The sequence below is a fragment of the Emydura macquarii genome, unplaced genomic scaffold (assembly GCF_026122565.2).
Source record: "Emydura macquarii macquarii isolate MOO-44397 ecotype Brisbane River unplaced genomic scaffold, CSIRO-AGI_Emac_v2 contig_2768, whole genome shotgun sequence".
Lineage (NCBI taxonomy): Eukaryota > Metazoa > Chordata > Testudines > Chelidae > Emydura > Emydura macquarii.
Genome location: NW_027132905.1, coordinates 31,567,797 through 31,587,666, shown reverse-complemented (window position 1 = coordinate 31,587,666; position 19,870 = coordinate 31,567,797). Strand labels below are relative to the sequence as shown.

The 19,870-nt window shown below is 42.3% G+C and overlaps 2 protein-coding genes across 5 annotated transcripts in view; both read right to left on the bottom strand.

The window, feature by feature from the left end:
• The window catches only part of LOC137165623 (protocadherin gamma-C5-like), a 336,971-nt gene that overhangs the window by 118,956 nt on the left and 198,145 nt on the right, over window positions 1-19,870 (bottom strand). Inside the window, exon 1 of one of the 4 annotated variants that reach the window (XM_067566941.1) lies at window positions 7,841-10,258. The exons of the other annotated variants lie outside the window; for them this stretch is intronic. Coding sequence (XP_067423042.1) covers window positions 7,841-10,258 — 2,418 coding nt within the window. Of the gene's footprint in view, window positions 1-7,840; window positions 10,259-19,870 lie in introns of those variants that run through there. 4 annotated transcript variants of the gene reach the window in all.
• Window positions 708-3,136, bottom strand: LOC137165873 (protocadherin gamma-A4-like). Its single transcript, XM_067567381.1, is given in 2 exon segments — window positions 708-1,400; window positions 1,403-3,136. Coding segments are annotated over 2 exon segments (2,427 nt in total).

Genomic DNA, 19,870 nt, shown 5'->3' with positions numbered 1-19,870 from the left:
TGATGCATTTCTAGCCTGTATTACTATTATATCATCCTGGCTGGAATGAATTAGTTGGGGCTGGTCCTGCCTTGAGCTGGGGATTGGACTAGATGCTCTTGAGGTCCCTTCCAACCCTAATGTCCGATGAGTCTATGATTCTACGATATACAATACGGAAAACAGATGAAATCATATTTAGAGTTAGATACACTGGTTTATAAAATATGTTAATATTGAGAACTCTGCTGTCACTGAAACATTTTGTCCTTCACTAGCTCTATTCTTCTCTCTGGAAACCTAAAAATGTAGGGAAATTTCCCAGGTAAAGTAATTTATATAGTATCACAGGTTAAAGGTAGGGTCAAATTTTCAACAAATTACACTTTTATGAGAACTGCCTGAGGAAATTAGGAAATTTGTTCTCTAAATAATTCATTATTATTAAATACAAATATTATTATATTAATATCCGCCCAATACTCTAAGGACAACATTGACTCTCCAGACTCAATACCAAATAGAATGCTCGAGCGTGGTTTAGATGATCAAGGTTTTAAATGGAATACATCTAATATAACTGATCATTTCTCTCTCTTTGTATTTCTCTCTCCTCCCAACACTCTCTCCAATACAGGCCTACCAACAAGATATAATCTACTCAGTAATTCTCTAGAGATTAACAGCTACCTATATTAACAAATATAAATAATTAGGTTAAAAAGATATTAGCTCACCTGAACGGAGGTCTGATCCCTGTTATTAATGTCTAACTCTTCCGTAACTAGAATAGGATCCTTTATGTCACAAATCTGTTGACTACTCAGAGTATTTGCATAGTTTGATCTGGGAAAGTTGAACTGGCTCTTTCTGGAGTCGGTGGTTAGAGAAACCTCATGTGAGTAAGAGTGAAGAAAAGCTTTGACTCCATCGATCCCCACAAATTGAGAAGCGGGAACTCCACTGAAAGTCACACTCGAGGAGTCAAACAGCTCCGAATTTCTCCATTGGCGGAGCCGCAGGGCCAGTAACACTATGATAAAGGTAAAGAACAAGCAGGAAACGGAAGCCACAGCGATCACCAAATACAAGGTGAGGCTGGACTGGGGGTCTGCAGGAGCTGAGAGGCTGCTTAAATCGGAGAGGATTTCGGGGATGCTGTCAGCCACCACCACCGTGACAGTGACGGTGGCAGAGAGAGGGGGCTGCCCGTTGTCCTTCACTAAAACCACCAGACTTTGCTTGAGGGCATCTTTGTCTAGAAAGTAGCGCGCTGTCCTGATCTCGCCGCTGTGGAGTCCTACAGCGAAGAGCCCCGGCTCTGTAGCCTTCAGCAGCTGGTAGGAGAGCCAGGCGTTCTGCCCGGAGTCAGCGTCCACAGCCACCACCTTAGTGACCAGGTAGCCCGGCTCGGAGGAGCGAGGGCCAACTCCACCCCCGTGGAGCCATCGCTGGGGAAGGACGGGTGTAAGATTTGCGGGGTGTTGTCATTCTGGTCCAGTATAAAGAGAGTGACGGAGACATTACTGCTGAGAGGTGGGGAACCCCCATCCTGAGCCTGCACCTGGAACCGAATCTCCCGGAACTGTTCGTAATCGAAGGAGCGCAGAGCGTAGATAGCCCCGATCTCCGAGTTCATGGAGATGTAGGAGGAGAGCGGAGCTTCCTCGACCTGACCTTCAATGACAGAGTAAGTGACTCTGGCGTTCTCCCCCCAGTCGGGATCATTCGCCCTCAGGGAGAAAATGGAGGCTGCTCTCGGATTATTCTCCATAAGGTAGGACGTGTAGGATGTTTTATCGAAGAGGGGAGCGTTGTCGTTTGTGTCCAAAATCTGGAGTGGGATCGTGGTGGCCGTAGAAAGAGGAGGAGTCCCATTGTCGGTGGCGGTCACTGTGATGTTGTACGCTGCCTCCTGCTCCCTGTCCAGGGCTCGCTCTGTCACCAGACTGTAATAATTATCGAACGATTTCTTCAGCTGGAAGGGGAGGTTGCTGGGTATGGAGCACGTGACCTCCCCGTTCTCTCCGGAATCTGGATCTTGTACATCTAAAAGAGCGATCACACTTCCAGGGGGAGAGTCCTCGGGTACTGAATTGACGAGAGACCTGATAGCAATTTCCGGAGGGTTGTCATTGACATCACTGACCACAACTACAACTTTTGATCTGTCAAAATGGCCTCCCCCGTCATGCGCTTGCACTTCAATTTCATATAACGCAGATTCTTCAAAGTTCAGGTTCCCCACGACTGTTATATCTCCCGTTTCCGGGTCCAAGTGGAATATTTTGGAAGCTTTGTCTGTTATTCTTCTGAATGAGTATTTTATCTCTTTGTTGAGTCCTTCATCCAGATCGGTCGCTTTTACTGTAACCACTGTGGAACCTTTCTGCAAATTTTCCAGAACGTTCACTTTGTAGACGGGCTGACTAAAAACTGGCGCGTTGTCATCTGCATCGATAACTATAATTCTAATTTGCGCAGTGCCGGATCTGGCTGGATTCCCTCCATCTCTAGCCGTGAGTATTAGTTCGTGAACTGCTTTTTCTTCCCTGTCCAAGGACTTTTCCAGCACCAATTCGGCATATTTTACTCCATCTGACCCATTTTGCACATCAAGAGAAAAGTGCCTATTGCTACTGAGCTGGTAGCTCTGGAGTGTATTAGTCCCAAAATCTGGGTCCTGCGCCTCTGGTAGGAGAAACCGGGATCCGAGAGCAGTTGTCTCAATTATTTTTATCTCAGCTTCTTCTACTTGGAAGCTTGGACCATTGTCATTAATATCTGCGATTTCAATTTCAACTCTATAAACCTTCATTTTATCCTCCACTATAACCTCACAGTTTAACAGACATTTTTCCATCCCTCCACAGATCTGCTCTCTGTCTATCATTTCCGCTGTGATTAAATGGCCTCTCCTAAAATTCATAGCAAAATACTGAGTCCTACCTCTGGAAACAATGCGGACTCCGCGGTCTGAAAGCTTCTTTACTTCCAGCCCCAGATCTTTCGCGATATTCCCCACGAAAGATCCTTTCTCCGTTTCCTCCGGAATCAAATAGCGAATCTGTCCAGAAACTGCCTTCAAAACGGTAACCAATATCAAGCAGAGCAGGGCTCGCCCTTTGCAGTGCCGGAGCCTTTGTGTATCTGCCATTCCTGTGCAGAAAAGCCTCGGATTCTCCGTCAGTTTAGATTTTACCTTTGGGTAAATGTTTCCGAAAATATCGACAGCTAAACCAAAGCCAATTTCAGCGAATATCGTCCTTTACTGTCAGTCCAGAGCGGCTGAGAGTGAATCTATTCGCTCTGCGCTTTGCCCTGTGTGGCTGCCGCCGGTCTGGCCGGATCTGTTGTCTCATTTCTCTGCCTGATTGGTGAACAGCGGCGCTCAGTGTCTCAACCAATAACTGCAGAATCTCCGCGCTGGAAATTCTAAACCGGTAATTTATACCTGACATTTCATATTGTAAATAAGCCACTTTCTGTTTCTTTGGTGTTTGATGCCGAGGGAAGGAACAAAATGCTGTGTGCTGGGGAATCTCACTTTATTCCTTTGAAGAAGTTACTGATGCTACTTTGTGTAGTTTAAATATGGTTATGTATGAATTACAGATACTCAGATTTTTCTAGACTTCTCATATATATAGACTCATAAACTCATGGACTATACGGTCAGAAGGGACCATTATGGCCATCTAGTCTGACCTCCTGCATAACGCAGGCCACAGAACCTCACACACCCACTCCTGTAATAGACCCCTGACCTATGTCCTCCAATAAAGCTTTAAAGACTTCAAGATAAAGAGATGCACCAGAGAATCCACCAGCAAGTGACCAGAGACCCACTTTGCAGAGGAAGGCAAAAAACCCCTAGGGTCTCTGCCAATCTGTCCTTGAGGGAAAATTCTTTCCAGACACCAAATATGGGCATGTTGGCAAGCCTCACCAGCCAAACACCTGGAAATAATTCTCTGTAATAACTCAGAACCCATTCTATCAAAGCATCCCATTACAGTCCATTGGGTATATTTACTGCTAGTAGTCAAAGGTAAACATGTATATGTACAAGTATAGGTAAAGCTACTTGGACTGTTACATTAAAAGTATATCTGTTTGAATTTCATTCAGTGTTGTTCACTTACCATATTTTAATATCCTTTTTAGTGACCTTATTCCTGACATATACCTCTGTCACATGAAGTAATGTTTGGTTCACATTTCAGATATTTTGACTGTCAAATTTGTCATTTAACTCACGATTTTCATTACCAGCTCAGTGGATGAAGTAGGAATGCCAAAAGCATGAGTGCTCATGGATGAGGTCTGGTGATATAAAATAATCTCTACTCCATACATTTTCTATTCTTGTAATGTTCACATTCAGTTAATAATAGAGAGCAGAATGAGAGGCTTCATTGAAAATTATACCAGAAGAGGGCAATCTATGCCAATAACGCATAAATGTAAAATATGAATGGACAAATTTGTGTGACAAATATGCCGGACACACACATATCCAGATATATGCCACATATACGGTAGTAATACCAGTTTGACAAACTGCTTCCCTTATGATGAATAAAATCAAATGATTATTTGCTTTATCCTGCACCTCTGGTCACTGAGACCCACAGACTTCAAGGCCAGAAGGAAACCATCCTGATCATCTAGTCTGATGCTTGCACATTGCAGGCCACAGAATCTCACTCACCCCCTCCTGTGATAAACCCAAAACCTATGGCTGAGCTACTGAAGACTTCAAATCACTATTTAAGGACTTCAAGCTAGAGAGAATCCACCATTTTCTTTAGTTTAAACCCGTGAGTGACCCATGCCTCATTCTTTAGAGGAAGGCAAACCCCCAAAAGGATCTCTACCAATCTGACCCCTGGAAAAATTACTTCCCAACCCCCCACCTCCCTTAGGGTGATGTTACAGAGAATCCACCATTTATTCTTGCTTAAACCAGCAAGTGACCTGTACCCCATGCTGCAGAGGAATGTGAAAAACCTCCAGGGTCTCTGAGAATCTGACAGGGGGAAAATTCCTTCCCAACCCCAAATATGGTGATAAGTTGGACCCTGAGCATGTGAGCAAGACTCATCAGCCAAACAGCTGAGAAAATATAGTCTGTAGTAGCTCAGAGCCCTCTCTATCTAGTGTCTCATCTCCAGCCATTGGGGATATTTGCTGCTAGTAGTCACAGATGGGCCACTTGCCATTGTAGGCAATCTCATCATAACTTCCCCTCCATGAAATTATCTAGCTCAGTTTTGAAGCTAATTAACGATTTTGCTCCCACTGCTCCCCTTGGAAAGCTGCTCCAGAACTTCACTGCTCCAATGGTTAGAAACCTCAGCTAATTTCAAGCCTATATATCCATTTGTTCTTGTGTCAACATTGTTTATATCCATTTGTTTATATCCATTTTTTATGTTCTTGTGTCAACATTGGTGCTTAATTTAAATAACTCCTCTACCTCCCTGGTATTTATCCCTCTGATGCATTTATAGAGAGCAGTCATATCTCCCCTCAGCCTTCTTTTAGTTAGGCTAAATAAGCTAAGCTCGTTGAGTGTCCTCTCAGTAAAGTAGCTTTTCCATTCCTCTGATCATCCTAGCAGCCCTTCTCTGCACCTGTTCCAGTTTGAATTCATCTTTCTTAAACATGGAAGACCAGAATTGAACACAGTATTCCAGATGAGGTCACACTAGGGCCTTGTATAATGGTACTAAAACTTCCCTGTCTGTACTGGGGGACTGCATTATCCTTTTTAAGGCTGCATCATATCAGCTGCTCAGAGTCATCCTGTGATTGACCAATACACCCAGGCCTCTGTCCTCCTCTGTCACTTCCAACTGACACATCTCCAATTTACAGCAAAAATTATTGTTGTTAAACCCAGACCTTGCACTCTGCACTATTAAATTTAATCCCATTTCTATTACTTTAGTTTTCAAGGTTGTACAGATCTACTTCTATGATATTCCAGTTCTCCTCCACATTGGCAATACCTCCCAACTTTGTATCATCTGCAAATTTTATTAGCACGCTCTCTTTTTCTGCCAAGGTCATTAATCAAAATGTTAAGATTGGTCCAAAGACGGATCTCTGAGTAACTCTTCTTGTAACCTCCCCCCAGACTGACAGTTCACCTTGGAGTATGACTGGTTGTAGTCTCCACTTTAGACAGTTCCTTATCCACCTCTCAATTCTTGTATTAAACCTCATCTTCTCCAATTTAACTAATAATTTCCCATGTGGAACTGCATTTAACACCCTACTGAAATCCAGGAAGATTAGATCTACTGCATTTCCTTTGCCTAAGAAATCAGTTATCTTCTCACAGAAAGAGGTCATTTTGGTCTGGCATGATCTACCTTTTGTAAAACCATGTTGTATTTCATCCCATCTACTGTTTACCTCTATGTCCTTACCTACTTTCTCTTTTAAAATTTGTTCCAAGACCTTACATACAATTGAGGTGAAACTGACAGGCCTATAGTTTCCTGGGTCACTTTCCCCTCCTTTCTTAAAAATTGGTACTATATTAGCAATTTTCCAGTCATAGGTCATGACCCTCAAGTTCACAAATACATTCAGCTGCACTTTGTCCACCACTTAATCTTTCAGGACAACTTCTGAGAGTCCAAGTCCCTGAGCACTTCAAAAATTGGGAATGTTTCCAGGGAAATATTTCCTTTCCCCCTCCAAATGTGTAGTATGCTCCCTCCCCAACCTAGAAATATTTAAATGGTTCCAGACCACCATAGGTACTATTCTGTCATGCACTAGTGACAGTTCTAAGATTCGCTACCTGGAAATCCTGAAGGGCTGTGAGTACATCTATGTTACTGAAAAAAAGAGTTTCACATTCCCATTGGGACTCAAAATTTACTCTTAAATCTGGAAAGTGGCACAAAGGAATTTTCCCAAAACGTCACTATGTATAGAAAAGCTTTCAAAGAACATTCCTAAATATTTGTATAACTCCTTATGAACACTGAACATTGGCTCAGGTTAGCTAAGAGAAAACTGGCATTACAACTGCTAATAAAAAAAGAAAAAAAATACCCTATAATATTTTTAATCTGTCAAACCTTTGTAAAAGCATTTTCCCCCTTTAAATTGTGTGGCATATCCAAAATACCTAAATGTGTTGTGTAAAAATTTTATCCTCACTTACTTAGCATAACTACATCAAGGCTCTGCCACTGGTGAGTAATAAAATCATAAAAGTTTATGCCAATAAAACCTCTCCATTACACCACAGCCCAACAAAACGCTGTAACAGAAGGACGTCAGGCGTTTCTCAAAGAACAAAAATATATTTCCATATCTGAGGCTATAACAACTACCCAAGATCTTACTGAACGTTAAACAAGGCAGTTATTCAAAAGAAGCGTTTAGAAGAGTATTACAAAAATATATATTTCAGTTAGATAGCTTTCATAGTTTTCTCTACCATCAGAAAAAAGCATATCTTAAAGAAGATACATAAATATTTCTGCATATTGCACTTATTCTAAGGTAACTTTTTGAAAGATACTATTCCATTGAAAGTAAGAATTATCTTGCAATAAAGGAAAAGGATAGATATTTAGGAGCTTCGAGTTTTATCCTCGGCTACTTCCATACTTCATTTGTGACCTGGGACAACTCAGTTATTCCTAATATACCTCACATACTCCTGTAAAATGGAGATAACTTCCTGTACCTTGCAAGGATATTGTGGCAACAAATCCATTCATATTTTGAGACCACCTACTATGACGATGAGAGAAAAAGACTTCGTATTTAACAATAAAAGCCTGTATTCTACAAAGATATCATGTAAAGTATGAAAACAGAAGCTTACCTCCCCAGTAGTCTCCCTCTCATCATGTAAATTGCTAGTCCCATTCCCCATAAACGACATCACAGAGCTGTCATTGCACAGGATATTCTCAGCTATCTGGACATTGGGTTTCAGGAAAGTACATTCGCTCCTCTTTAAATCTGAAGACAAACACAGCTGGTAGGTATAAGGCAAAGTTCCATCTTCATAGTTCTGTGGGAACCTACGGCCGATCTTCGGATGAAGGTCAGAACGAAAACATTGAAGTAATTTGGAATTTCTTGACTTTCTTAATTTCATCACAATGGCCAGTGTAACTGTCAGGAGGAACAAAAACGAGATCAAGGCTAACGCCAACACCAAGTAAAACTGTAAATCAGACTGAGATGCCGAGTCACCCGATTGGTCGCGCATTTCCGGAAGAGCCTCTTGGAAGTTCTCGGCAAACACCATGTGGAGAGTCACTGTGGCGGAAAGAGGCGGCTGCCCGTTATCCTTCACCAGGGTGACCAGCCGGTGCTTCACAGTATCTCTGTCCACAAAGGCGCGGGCTGTCCTGAGCTCCCCGCTGTGCAGCCCCATGCTGAAGAGCGCCGGTTCCGTGGCCTGGAGCAGGTGGTAGGAGAGCCAGGCGTTGTGTCCAGAGTCTGCATCCACCGCCACCACCTTAGTCACCAGATAACCTGCCTCGGCCGAGCGAGGGACCATCTCGAACGAGGCGGAGCCATCGGCTCCGAGGGAAGGGTACAGGATGCGAGGGGCGTTATCATTCTGATCCAGAATAAACACCCGGACGGTCACATTGCTGCTGAGAGGCGGGGACCCGCCGTCATGGGCCTTCACTTGCATTTCAAACTCCCGGAATTGCTCGTAGTCGAAGGAGCGCTGCGCATAGACAGCTCCAGTCTGGGAGTTAATGGAGATGTAGGAGGAGAGAGGCACCTCCTCGATGTTGCTGCTCACGATGGAGTAAGTGACTCGGGCGTTCTGGTCCAGATCCCGGTCTGAGGCTTTTACACTGAAAACAGAGGCCCCCGAGGGATTGTTCTCTGGCACATAGGCGGTGTAGGAAGGTTTCTCAAAGACAGGGGCATTGTCATTGACATCCGAGATTTGCAACAGGATGGTTTTCTGTGTGGAGAGCGGGGGAATGCCTTTGTCTGTGGCTGTGACTGTGATATTGTACTCCGGGGTCCTCTCCCTGTCCAGGGTGCTGTCTGTGAGGAGCTTATAGTAATTGTTAGATGAAGCTACTATTTTAAAAGGCAAATTGTGTTCAATGTGACACGTGACTTCTCCGTTATCTCCGGTATCTAGGTCACGAACTTTGATGAGAGCTATCACTGTGCCGGGCGGTGAGTCTTCGGGAATGGGACTGAACACAGATGTAAATGTCATTTCTGGGGCGTTATCGTTTTCGTCAAGTATTCCTATTTGGACTTTACATTGAGCGGTTTGGCCACCCCCATCCCTGGCTTCAACCCCCAACATGTATTTATGCGTGTCTTCAAAATCCAGATTCCCTGTATTTGTAATTCTTCCGTTCTCAGGATCTAGATGATATATTTTACGAACATTTTCCGGAGTGTTACTGAAATAGTACGTGATTCGGGCATTTAATCCTTCATCCTTATCGGTAGCTGTGACCTGTAGCACTAAGGAGCCCTTTGGCAAGTTTTCCCTCAGGCTGACTTTGTAGATCTCCTCAGTAAATACGGGGGGGTTGTCATTAGCGTCAGTAACATTAATCCTAATATGAGCTGTCCCGGATCTAACTGGATCTCCCCCATCCACAGCCGTCAGGATCAAGTGATGAGAACTTTGTTTTTCCCGATCCAAAGATTTTTCCAGCACTAACTCTGGGTATTTATTTCCATCCGTGCTCTCCTTCACAGCCAACGTGAAATGCGGGTTCTTGCTGAGCTGGTAATTCTGCAGTGAGTTGATCCCGGTATCTGGGTCTTGTGCAGATTCTAATTGAAATCGAGCACCCGGCAGTGCTAACTCATTGATTTCTAGGCCAATGTTACTCTTGGTGAACCGCGGGGCGTTATCATTAATGTCCTGGATTGCTACATTCACATGGAAAGCATTTAAAGGATTTTCCACCACCGTTTCGAGTATCAGGACACAGAGGAGTTTCTCCCCGCATATCTCCTCCCGGTCTATCCTGTCCTTCACATACAGGTTGCCATTTTCCCCATTCACACTGAAGTATTGCTTTTCCGAATTCACTCGGAGCTTTCTCTGAGGTAGTTCTCGTATATTTAACCCCAAATCCTTGGCGAGATTCCCCACAAGGAAACCTTTGGCCATTTCCTCGGGTATGGAATAACGGATGTGCTCCGAGACCGTCCGGCAGAACAAGGACAATAAGAAGGGAAACAACAGTACCTGCCGTCTGACCGCCCGGCTCGGCTCTCGGAGCCTGGTTTCCATCCCGGTCTCTCTCGGATTTGCTCTCTCCTTTCCTTGCTTGTTTTGGTTACATCGGGTGTTTACAGATCCCTCAGGGTAAAGGAATCCGCGGCAGAGCGGTAAACATTGCGGTATTGTCTGTTCTAACGGCCGTTCCCTTCTCTCGGCCGAACTGGGAAGGTTTCTCTGCTGTTTCCTCTCGGATCTGCGCTGTGTGACTGAGCAAACGCACTGCAGGAAGCTCGGATGGATCTCCGGCTCCAGCCCTGGCTCCGCATTGGCCAACAGCGGCACTCTGAGTCTCAACCCGAGAACTGCAGTAGCAGTGATCTCGTCAAGGCGCCGGTACAGCTCTAGTTATGTGTAATAATCTATTATAATTATCACTATTATTACTATTATCTAAAAAAATACACCCAAAGTGCAAAGTACTGTACATTCATTGTTAAGTGTAAGTAGCTGCATCCCAGAGCAGAACTATACATATACTCTCGAATTTTTTTGTCGATATATATTGTATATGTGGAAGCTATAAAGTAATCTTGTGCTTTTCTGCAAGCTAATCCTTTTGATGTGCGATACAACAAATAGCTGCCTGGTAAATCTAAAAAAGGTACAGGAGTATTTATAGTTCTAATTGTTTATTTAAACTATATCAAATGACTGGATACAAGAACTTTCCAACACTTGCAAAGTCTCGTTCATAAACCACAACCCCAAATACCCACGTTCACACATATGCGTGAAATCTAGCAAGTGGTAATTGTGAAATATTTGACAGAAATAATTATTTTCTTAATTGAAGAGAGCAGGACGGATGGCGGGTTTATATACTTGATTAAGCCTCATAAATAAAACCCATTTCGCACTCACATATAAAGTCTTCACGTCCATGTTAAGCTTCTCCTTTTTTGAAAGAAATCTGCCCACTAAAAATGTAGTGGACCCTGTTTCTATAACAACTAGAAGAAGAAGAAGATTCTACTCTCTTAAGTGATACCGTATTTAAAAGATAGTTTCTTAGGATTAATGAAATAATCTAAGTAGAAGGAGTCCAGAAGAACCCTTAAGCATTTCATATATGAAGCATCCCTAGAATTGTGGGAATGGTCTCGGTAGATCCCTGAATTCAGAAGCTTTCCCGTGATGCAAATCTAAAGTAGGACAATCAATCATGTAATCATAAATCAGACATAAATCTGTTAATATATACCCATTATACCAACATATTTCAATTAGTTATGAATTTATCTTTATTAATATACAGTACTATAGAAGCACTTAATTCTTCTTTAAAAAGCATAAGAAAGAAGAATTAAAATATTGCCTCTGAAATGTTGACTTAACCAATCAACCATAAATAAAAGATTATATAACAATTTCTGGATTATGTATTTCTATTCTCTCTCTGTATATAAAAGAAATTAGTAAAATCTAAAACCTCAAAAAACAAAACCGCCCCCAAAGATGATGTTTATTCTGAAAAGGGCTGGAAGTCAGAGACATCATGAAGTCCAGTAGAGACTTCATTATTAATTTTATGTGGAAAGGGTTCAGATAATATGATGCTATGTGGCAGCATAGCAACGATAGATAGAAGAACAATTTCCACTCTCCTCCCTCTAGCAACCTTTTGTATGCTTGAAAACTGTTATCATGTCCCCTCTCAGTCTTCTCTTCTCCAGATTAAACAAACCCAGTTCATTCAACCTTCCCTCATAGGTCATGTTTTCTAAACCTTTAAACATTTTTGTTGCCTTCCTCTGGGCTTTCTCCAATTTGTCCACATCTTTCCTAAAATGTGGTGCCCAAAACTGGACATAATACTCCAGATGAGGCCTTATCAGTGCAGAGTAGAGTGGCAGAATTACTTCTTATGTTTTGCTTACAACACTTCTGCTAATACATCCCAGATTAAAGGACAAACAGAGCTTGCACAATATAACAGCTTCTACTACTTTTTGGAAACTCAGACTATAATTCATTTGTGTGTATCTTTACCTGTTTTAATCTTGTAAATAACTCTCTCATTTCTTTTTCTTAGTTAATAAATATTTAACTAGTAATATAGGATTGGCTACAAGCATTGTCTTTGGTGAGAGAGCTATGGTAAAACTGACCTGGGAAAAGTGAATGGTCCCTTGCGACTGGGAATAATCTCAATGTTGTTGTGACTTTTGCTGTAAGGGATCATCTATCAAAAAGGAAGACTTGCCTGAGTGACATGATAGACCGAAGTTCCCAAGGAGACTGTGTGTGACTCCATGTGAAGGCTGCTATAGTGCTTCAGGAGTTCACATTTGATGCTTGGTTGGTGAAATTTATTATAGAACACACAACCAGTTTGGGGTTTGTGCCCTGGTTTGTAACAGTCTTCCCTGAGGTTGGTAACCATGTTCATGAGTAATTATAGATAGCTTGACCATAAGGTAATATTTGAGGGGTTCTACTGTGAATCTCTGTGACTGTGTAAATCACCAGCCAGGACAGAGACATTAATTAGTGTGAAGGGGTAATCTTCAACATAAAATGTTATGCCCTTCCCAAAAGGAAAGATCTTTCAATACCAGGTGGACTATAGTGGATGTTGCAACTGGAAGTTCTTTATGTACTATCAACAAGAGGACAAAAGACTTTTGTTGTTGTTCTGCCTCCCCCTAGTGAAGAGGAGTAATTTAAGGAATTCCTCTTATCAATTGATCTTTGCAGCTGAAAGCATGTGAGAAGGAGAGTCTATAACCCCTACCAAGAAGGAACTGATTATCTCCATGCTGCTTGGGCTCTGGGGGGAAAGAGGGTGGCAAGGTGTGTTTCCAGGCATAAGCAAGAGATCCCCAGCTGTTTAGTCTGGATTAGCCCTAAAGGACATATACATCTTGCTAATTATAGAAGTTTCTGTTACCTTTTGAAAGGTAAGATTGTAACCCATTTGTGTATCTATGTTTGCCTGCTTACATTTTGTAAATAACTCTCTGATTTCATTTCCCTATTTAATAAATATTTATATAGTTTTATAGGATTGGCTAAAAAGTGTCTTTGGTGTGAGCTCTAACGTGTAACTGACCTGTGGTAAGTGACTGATCCTTTGGGACTGGAGTAACCTGAATATTTTTGTGATTCTTGGTATAAGGGAGCAGCTATCGCAAAGGTATCCTCACCTGGGTGGTGAGACCAACCAGGAATCTAAGGGGGGCTGTCTGTAACTCCATGTTAAGGCTGCTAGAGTGCCTGAAGAGGTTCCACTTGATAATTTGTTGGTGAAATCTAAGTATAGAATTCACAACCAATTTGCATTTTGTGCCCTGCTTCCTCACAGTCTACCCTGAAGTTGGCATCCATGCTCTTGTATCACTGCAACTAGCATTACATCAGCCTCATCATATGGCGATGATAACTCCCTTTCCAAACAACTGGTGTCTCTGGAGGATTTTAAACAGAAGCTACTAAGTTAGATATGTTTAAATCAGCAGGTCCAGATAACTTGCATCCAGGAGTTTTAAAAGATATGGCTGAAGAATGCAGTGAACCACTAATGTGATTTTCAATAAGTCTTGGAGCACTTGGAAAGTCCCAGAAGACTGGAAGAAAGCTAATGTTGAGACTTTTTTCCCCCAAAACGGATAACAGAATGGCCTGGGTATTTACAGGCCTATTAGCCTGACATTGATCTCAGGCAAGATAAAAGATCAGCTAATATGGGACTCCATTAATAAACAACTCAGGGATGGAACATAATTAATGCCAATTAGCATGGATTTATGGAAAATAGATCCTGTCACACTAATTTGTTATCTTTTCTTGATGAGATTACAAGTTTGGTTGATAAAGGTAATAGTGTTGATGTGATATATTTAGACTACCATAAGGTGTTGGAATAGTTATCACACAACATTTTAATTAAAAAAGTAGAATGGTATTAAATTGAATTTAGTGGAATGTAATTTTAGATTATTCTGTTATACTTCTCCTTTCTGACATTAAGCAAGTCACTTTTTCCCATAGAAGCCCTGTAAAATGGGAATAACACTGATCCATCCCCGAATGGGGTGTTGTGAAAATAAATTCATTCACGTTTGAGATTGTAAAAAGCAATATTCAGTGCCGGTAAATCCTACAAAAATAACAGATTAATAAAGCTCCCCTGCACTATTTGAGAAAGCTTAGTCTTCTACAGTTATGAAAACAAATACTAAATCTAAAAATAATATAATTCACGGAACTACAAGCTTACCACTTCAGAAGTCTCCGTCTCAGATTTTAAGAACCTAGATCCGTTGTTCATAAGTAAGGTCCCAGAGTTTTCACTGCACAGAACATTCTCTGCTATCTGAGCATTAGGTTTCAGGAAAGAAAATTCATTTTTCTTAGCTTCTGAGGATAAACACAGCTGATAAGAATACGGCAAAGTTCCTTCTCCATAATTTGGTGGAAACCTAGGGACAGTCTTTGAAAAATGGTCTGGATCGAAACATTGAAGTAATGTGGGTTTCCTTGACCTTCGACATTTCATCACAATGGCCAGTGTAACCGTCAGGAGGAATAAAAATGAGACCAAGGCTAAAGCCAACACCAAGTAAAACTGTAAATCAGTCTGAGATGCCGAGTCACCCGATTGGTCGCTCATTTCCGGAAGAGCCTCTTGGAAGTTCTCGGCAAACACCAAGTGGAGAGTCACTGTGGCGGAGAGAGGCGGCTGCCCGTTATCCTTCACCAGGGTGACCAGCCGGTGCTTCACAGCATCTCTGTCCACAAAGGCGCGGGCTGTCCTGAGCTCCCCGCTGTGCAGCCCCATGCTGAAGAGCGCCGGTTCCGTGGCCTGGAGCAGGTGGTAGGAGAGCCAGGCGTTGTGTCCAGAGTCTGCATCCACCGCCACCACCTTAGTCACCAGATAACCTGCCTCAGCCGAGCGAGGGACCATCTCGAACGAGGCGGAGCCATCGGCTCCGAGGGAAGGGTACAGGATGCGAGGGGCGTTATCATTCTGATCCAGAATAAACACCCGGACGGTCACATTGCTGCTGAGAGGCGGGGACCCGCCGTCTTGGGCCTTCACTTGCATTTCAAACTCCCGGAATTGCTCGTAGTCGAAGGAGCGCTGCGCATAGATAGCTCCAGTCTGGGAGTTAATGGAGATGTAGGAGGAGAGAGGCACCTCCTCGATGTTGCTGCTCACGATGGAGTAAGTGACTCGGGCGTTCCGGTCCAGATCCCGGTCTGAGGCTTTTACACTGAAAACAGAAGCCCCCGAGGGATTGTTCTCTGGCACATAGGCGGCGTAGGAAGGTTTCTCAAAGACAGGGGCATTGTCATTGATATCCGAGATTTGCAAGAGGATGGTTTTCTGTGTGGAGAGCGGGGGAGTGCCTTTGTCTGTGGCTGTGATTGTGATATTGTACTCCGGGGTCCTCTCCCTGTCCAGGGTGCTGTCTGTGAGGAGCTTGTAGTAATTATTGGAAGATGAAATGATTTTAAATGGTAAGTTGTGTGGAATGTTACAGGTAATGTCTCCATTTCCTCCATAGTCGCGGTCGCGGGCTTTGATGAGAGCTATCACTGTCCCGGGCACTGAGTCTTCGGGAATGGGATTGGATACGGATGTCAGTGTCACTTCGGGGGCGTTGTCGTTGTCATCGAGAATTTCGATTTGAACTTTAGAGTGGGCAGTCAGACCTGCCCCATCCCTGGCTTCCACGCCAATCGTGTAGCTATTTTTTTCTTCAAAGTCCAAAGTATCTTTTGTTGTAATCCTTCCAGTACCAGGATCCAAACCGAACAGTTGTCGCGCGCTCTGCGCTATGCTGCTGAAATCATAAGTTATTTTGGCATTTGTACCTTCATCTGCATCAGTCGCTTTCACCTGCAGCACTAAGGTTCCCTTCGGTTGGTTTTCTCTCATGCTGACTTTGTAGATATTTTCAGTGAATATAGGAGGATTGTCATTGGCATCAGTAATGTCAATCTTAATCTGAACTGTCCCCGTTTTGACTGGCTCGCCCCCATCCACCGAGGACACGATTAAATGAAGAGTTCTTTCTTTCTCTCGATCCAAAGGTTTCTCTAAAACTAATTCTGCGTATTTGTTGCCATCCGGATTTTCCCTCAGTTCCAGGACAAAATACGGGTTTGGACTGAGCTGGTAACGCTGCACTGAGTTAGCTCCAACATCGGGATCTTGAGCAGGTTCCAGCGGAAATCGCGCACCAGGTTGTGTAAATTCATTAATTTCTAAATCGATATTATTTTTAATGAACTGCGGTGCATTATCATTGATGTCCAGGATTGCGATATTGATATGGAAAACATTTAAAGGGTTTTGAACAACAACTTCTAAATTTAAGACACAAAGGGGTGTCTCCTCGCATATCTCCTCCCGGTCTATCCTATCCTTCACATACAGGTTGCCATTTTCCCCATTCACACTGAAGTATTGCTTTTCCGAATTGACACGGAGCTTTCGCAGCGGCAAGTCTCTCACACTCAGTCCCAAATCCTTGGCGAGATTCCCCACAAGGGAACCTTTGGCCATTTCCTCCGGAATCGAATAACGAATCTGCCCCGAGACCGCCCGGCAGAACAAAGAAAATAAGAAGGAAAACGAGATTATTTTCCGTCTCACTTCCCTGCCGGTCTGTCTGTGTCCGGTTTCCATCTCAGTCGCTCTCAGGGTCTGTATTTCCTTTCCCGGTGTATTTTGAATAGATATTCCGGACCAAATTCCCCTCAGATTATAAGAATCCTCAGTCATAAAACATACATAAAATCCATTCCCCTGCTTAATTTTACCTCATAAATTCGACACCGCGGAAGGACTTCTTGTGAGAGCAACAGCCTCTTCTCTCCTTTATCCGAGATCTGCACTGCATAACAGTGTAATCGCTTTGCAAGAGGCTCCTGTAGATCTCCGGCTGCAGCCCTGGCTCCACATTGGCCAACAGCGGCACTCGGAGTCTCAGTGAGAGAATTGCAATGCTAACTGAATTGCATCTTGAAAGAGGAAAATCACAGGAGCCCGAAATAGTAGGAAGTGTGATTTCTTTCTTCCACTTGACATATTTTGGAGAGTAAAAGATCATAGAGCAGGAGACAACTAGACAGTCCTCAAGCCAGTTCATATGAGAAAGAAGTAAAGCAGAATAAATTAGATTTCGCTCTGGAGCGATGCAAAATTATACTTTGCTTTGGGATTAGAATATTTCTGCCTCAGAGAAATCAACGGGTTGATTCAATATAATAGAAGTAATTGATTAGAGGATTAATAATATGCCATTAAATACATTTTCAGTATTATAATTAATTTGAGGTAACACATCACAGTCCCCTAACAACCAAGTTCTGAGAGATCCTGTGTGGACTTTCTGTTGTTTTCAAATGAGAACTTTATATTCCATCTATAGAGAGCAGAGAGAGTCAACCATTTTTCATCTGAATAGTTCGTAACTAACTAGCTAGCTAACTAACTCATTAAATGCATGGCATGCTTCCATGATAAAACTAAACTCTTTTTAACTCCCTTTTCAGGATTAAAACATAGGTGCAAAACTCTCACCCGTTTTCGATTTTTGTCTAAAATAATCTATGAATGGTTTTATGATTTAAGCATTGGGCCTTGAGTCTAGAGATCTGGGTTCTCTTCTCAGTTCTATCACAAAATTCCTGTGTATGACATTTGGAAAGTCACATTTTTCAACTTTATGTGCTTCAAATAAGGTACCTAAATGCATAATTAGAAATATAAATAAGTGACATTATGTTCAAGGACATGGAACACGTTTCCCAACTGACTTACTGGGATTTTTGTCTATAACTAACTCTTGAAAGGAGACCACTTATTAAAGTGTTTAAAATTTAGGTGACTAATTTCAAGCATGCAGATTTGAAAAAGAAATTGGCTTAAATCTCTCTCTGTGTTTGACCTTCCCCATATTTAAAATTGTGATAATAAAATTTTATGAAATTGACAGGATTGTTGTGAAATTTACATTCATTGTAATTTTAATGCAGTCGGGGGCTAATCTGAAGCCAACTGATGTCAGAGGAGAAAGAAATCAACAGAAGTCTGTAGGAAAATATTAAAGTCTTCGTTGGACAGCATTATAAGAACATAAGAGCAGCCTCTATCATATCCCCCCCTTAGTCCTCTCTTTTCCAAGCTGAAAAATCCCAGTTTTATTAATCTTTCCTCATATGGAAGCTGTTCCATACCCCTAATAATTTTAGTTGCACTTTTCTGAAACTTGTTCAACTACAATATATATTTTTTTAGTTGAGGGGGACCAGATCTGCAGGCAGTAGTGAAGATGTGGCTGTATCATGCATTTATAAAGAAGCAATAAGATATTTTCTGTCTTATTATCCATCCCTTTCATAATGATTTTATTGTTGTGAAGTGTAACAATGATGTCCCAATGAAAGCAATCCTTCATAAAAAGAATAAAGCAACAGAATAATTTAAATTAAGGATTTTTTATTCTCATAAGTGATTCAAAAGTTATAATCCAGGTCGGGTTCCCAAGAACACACCTCTGGAGGAACAAATGGAATGATTCAAAGGAGAGAAATACATGACATCATCAGTGATGAAGCAACCAGTATAGTCTGCATCACTGAGACCTAGCTGGATGACACCCATGCTATCCCACCTCATCCTCCTAGGATATTCAGTGTAGCACAGACCTAGACAAGACAAGATGGCAGGCAGTATTGCATTAATTTAATCAAACATCAAATCCAAAAGAGGTGCCTCAGGTAAGACAACATTCAAATTAACTCATCTGACAATAGAAATCAAAGCAAAAGCTAACATATGCTTATTTAAACACCATGACTGACTAAAGAATTCAGAAAGGAGCTCACTGATGCTGCTTTAGTTACGGTGGTGACATACCCCAGACTTGTCATCCTGGGAAGTTTCACCACACATATTTACAAGGCTGCAAATGCAAAAGCCCCAAAATTCACCTCCTTGTTTGTCTCTTTAGGACTTTCACAGGTAATCTCTCTCTAAACAGCTCATGCTGCTGGTCATACCCTGGACCTGATCTTCAGCCTAGATGTCAAGATCAAGGAAATCAAAACCCAGCCACTGTCTTGGACAGACTATCACCTCATTACAGCAGTGGTCAGAGATTTTCCAGATTCCAAACAACAAGACCAATGATCCTGATTTGCTCACAAAGACACATGGACCCCAACAAATTCCAAAGCCCGCTAAAGGACAACAGCATCGCACCCACAAAAATGAGGAGAAGAGGGCCTAGTGGATCATTATCATTCTCCACAAGCCTTGAATATTGACTGAATGGTCCCCAAATGGCCCCTTCTGCTGCACTGCCCACACAGAATTCCTTGCTTTTCTGACATTCTTCACTGACTGAAGAGAGAGGGCTGGCAAATTAAGTGCTACTGGTGGAAAATAAAGGCGGATACAGAGAGGATGAAATGTGATTATTTCCCCAAAACCTGTACTGAGGCTTTATTACAGGCCAAAATTACCCATCTATTAGTCTCCACTGAGGGTGCCAAATCCCACCATATGGAGCTACCCAGAGTGGTAAACCAATTCATTAATCCTTGCTGCCTACAACCTGTATCAGAACTAAGTAACTAGCACTGCAAAGTGTTATCATCCTACTT